This window comes from Carica papaya, chromosome 8, assembly GCF_054855325.1.
Source record: "Carica papaya isolate Zhongbai chromosome 8, ASM5485532v1, whole genome shotgun sequence".
Classification (NCBI taxonomy): Eukaryota; Viridiplantae; Streptophyta; class Magnoliopsida; order Brassicales; family Caricaceae; genus Carica; species Carica papaya.
Genome location: NC_142316.1, coordinates 33,747,525 through 33,750,943, shown reverse-complemented (window position 1 = coordinate 33,750,943; position 3,419 = coordinate 33,747,525). Strand labels below are relative to the sequence as shown.

Genomic DNA, 3,419 nt, shown 5'->3' with positions numbered 1-3,419 from the left:
AGTAACAATAACAATAAAATCTGTATATATATATATAATTTCCACATATATAATTTAGAGTAAATTATTAAATTATTACTTCAATTTTTTTAATTATAATGTAATTAATGTCATTTTTTATTTATTTTAAACGTTTAAATTTTTTTATTTATTTGTTTTGGTAGGATATAAACTTATTTTCCTATTTTATAGCAAATATTAATTTATTATATTTTTAATATCTAAAATATTCAAATTATGTTAAAATTCAAAATTACTTTCCCCAATATGTTACCCAAAATTGTCTTGGGCTTCCAGCCCAATATTTAGATACCAGCTCCCTATATTCTATCTAAATTGACCCGACCCGTTTCGAGTTGTTTGGGTCAAAAAATCGCCCATGAGGGCCAACGGTTTTCTTTACGCGGTCAAGACCCAACCCATTCTTTGGACTCCTCTTCAGTAGAAGAAGACGAGAAAAACCAGCGGAAGTACAGGAAACCAGGTTGAGAAACTGTTTAACCATGGCTAAGAAAGTCTATTACCACCTTCTGGCGATGGTGGTGATGATGACTTTAGAGCTGCTAGTGGAATCGGATAACTCGAACCATGTCTTCTTGCCGTGTTCCGACACAACGGTGGCCGTATCGGACGGCTTCACGTTCGGAGTGGCGTTCGCATCGAGAGATTCCTTCTTCTTCAACCGGACTCAGCAGTTGTCTCCCTGCGACCGCAGACTCTCTATGTTGCCCTCCAATTCTCAGATCGCCATTTTCAGGCCCAAAGTCGACGAGATCTCCCTCCTCACAATCAACGCATCCAACTTCTCTCCGGTTAGGTTCTCTCCCTTTTTCTTGTTCCCTTGTTGATCAAATGCTCTTTATTCCGGTCTTCAACTCGCGGTCCTCAATTTTAATGCGATACCAACCGTGCCCTAATTTGGACTCTCAATTTTTATTTACCTGCTGCTTAGGTCTTACATGTCTGTGAATTTTGAGTTGTTTCTCGAATCTGTGAGATCGGATACTTCTTAGTGTACATATCTTCGCCAATGTTTCTATTTCGAGGTCTAGGATGATTTGGAACCGAATTTTGCTTCGGTTGTTTGTTGTAGGAGTTGACTGATTGTCAGGTTTTCTAGTCGCGCTTAACTTTTCGATAACTCGATTGGTTTTTCAACTTGCGTGGTGTAAGTTCCTTCATCGTTGTTGTGATGAATGGACATGGCTTTTATGTGTTTAGCAAAGAAAATTTTCACCAGCAAGTCATGGTGTAGAATAAAGGAGAATCTATATCGTTGGTACCAGCAAGTCGTGGTGTAGATATATAAATAGTTGTACTCTTTGCAGACTCATAATAGGGAATGTAGTTAAATTATTACACACAGACACATACATAACCTGGAGAAGCAGCAGAAAACTGTACTTATTGACTTAATAATTGTTGCCTTGAATAGATGAAGTGCTGGCTCACTTGCTTGACCGCTTGACCTGCAGGGAGACAGTGTATGTCACTTTTGATAATTGTCTGCAGCAGAATACCCAGATTCTACTGAAAATTACATAGCAAAAGAAATATGTTACTGAAAAATCCCCGACTGAAATTGGTAAAAGAAAATGACAGAGACTCCTCATTATAGTTTTTGGAGAGAAAGTGTCGGCATTGAAGTTGCTTATCTCACACCATGCTTTCTTGAGAAAAAAAACATTTTGTCTTTGCTATCATTCCCATCATTCCTGTCAATGTTATTAAGTTGCCTACATGCCTAGAAGCATATCTAGAAGGAAGGATATAGTTTTTTTAGGATCTGCCTATGACTACTGAATAGTTTACTTTACCAGAGACACTACGGCCTATCACTGAATGGACTTCCGACAATTTCTTGGAGTTGAATGATAAAGACCTGAAATCATTTTTTGCAAGAATTTTATTCCACTATTCACAATTTTCCGTAATTTGGTATCCCATAATGACGAAGAATAGCACTCATAAGTAATGGCTTCTCAGCTTAAATACTTGAAAGAACTTTATAGTATAGTCTCAAAAGTGTTAGTTGATTGGGTATGATACTACTTCTAGAAATCAAGTTAAGACACCTGCATACTTGCTTATTGTTGGGTGCATTTATTATAAAGATCTAAAAAGCATCAATTGATAAAATGCTTGGAAGGCTTAAGATGTCATATCCATCTTCAAATCAAGGCATCATAGTCTTTGTGTACTTGTATCACATGCAGATGACTTATAATCTATGAGGTATTTTATACTGCTTCTCAGGACAATGTGGGTGGGTATATGGTTGCATTTGCTGGTCGAAAGTATGCTGCAAGGTCTCTCCCTGCATTTGTTGCAAATAATACCTTCACTGTAACCAGCTTTACCCTTGTAAGTACCAACTTAGGTTCAATTCCTCACAGCTTTGCGAAGTACTATTTTTTGAATTTACATGGAAACTGATGTAAGTTCTTATGAATACAGGTCCTGGAGTTTAAGAAGGGCAGGCTGCAAAACTTATACTGGAAAAGGGATGGGTGTGCTAAATGTTCGGGAAGCTCTAGCTTCGTCTGCCTTAACAATCAGGACTGTGCAATCAGAACATCGCAATGTAAAAATCATGGAGGATCTGTTGACTGTAGCCTTGGGATTCAGTTGGCTTTCTCCGGCACAGACAAGCACTTCTCTGCACTGAACTCGTGGTACGAGGTGGAGAATCTTCGCCAATACTCGCTTTATAACCTCTATTCAAACCTTAAAGATTCTCTCACTAGCCAATTTAACAGTATCTTTTGATCATGCTTCTCATAGTTTGTACATGTTTTTTTTCCTGATGTTATGGTTTTCCTCTTTTTGTACCATGTTATCTATACGGATGTCCTTCTGTGTCTGTATTCCAAAGGATGCTTATTTAGATTTGAGTGTTGGTGTGTAAATTTATACTTCAGATTTTTAAAAATATGACACGAAAGATTTAAATTCTTTTAATTAATTTAACCGCATAAATTTAGGAAATCTTGTAAAAAAAAAAAATCAGAAGTTTAATGCAATTCATTTGCAATTTCTCTCTAGTTAGTTCAACTAAAATAATAAAAACTATTATTAAAAAATAATTAAATTTCATTTTATACGTAATCTTGCATGGAATTATAATAATATATTTAAAATTTGACTACAATTTATAAAGTTTGCATGTATTATTTTGCTATAATTATATGTAAATTTTATTTGCGTTATATTCTAATAATTTATTTTTCTTTTAAATGATAAAATTCTGAAATTAATTTATCTAAATTTGAGAATTTCTACAAAACATAGCCTTGCCTATATCCGAAAATAATACCAGAATTTCTTGCAAGAAAATGAACAGTCAACTTTGGTTAAACCAAAATTTGATTAATTTGTAACTTTAAGGTTTTTAGTTCTTTTAAAATGAATGATGTGTA

At 35.0% G+C, this 3,419-nt stretch overlaps 1 protein-coding gene across 1 annotated transcript; it reads left to right on the top strand.

The window, feature by feature from the left end:
• The first annotated feature begins 407 nt into the window (after positions 1–407).
• LOC110810556 (uncharacterized) lies at positions 408–2,965 on the top strand. The gene is made up of 3 exons (XM_088209794.1): positions 408–812; positions 2,257–2,364; positions 2,458–2,965. Exons 1-3 carry the CDS (start codon positions 504–506, stop codon positions 2,767–2,769), a joined length of 729 nt encoding a protein of 242 aa, XP_088065920.1. The 5' UTR covers positions 408–503; the 3' UTR covers positions 2,770–2,965.
• The last annotated feature ends 454 nt before the right edge of the window (positions 2,966–3,419 follow it).

Bases quoted from the DNA above. Each gene is read 5' to 3' on its own strand.
- LOC110810556 (XM_088209794.1), top strand. From the start codon at position 504: ATGGCTAAGAAAGTCTATTACCACCTTCTGGCGATGGTGGTGATGATG. The intron at 813-2,256 runs GTTAGGTTCTCT...ACTGCTTCTCAG, and splicing joins ACGCATCCAACTTCTCTCCG to GACAATGTGGGTGGGTATAT. The intron at 2,365-2,457 runs GTAAGTACCAAC...TTATGAATACAG, and splicing joins CTGTAACCAGCTTTACCCTT to GTCCTGGAGTTTAAGAAGGG.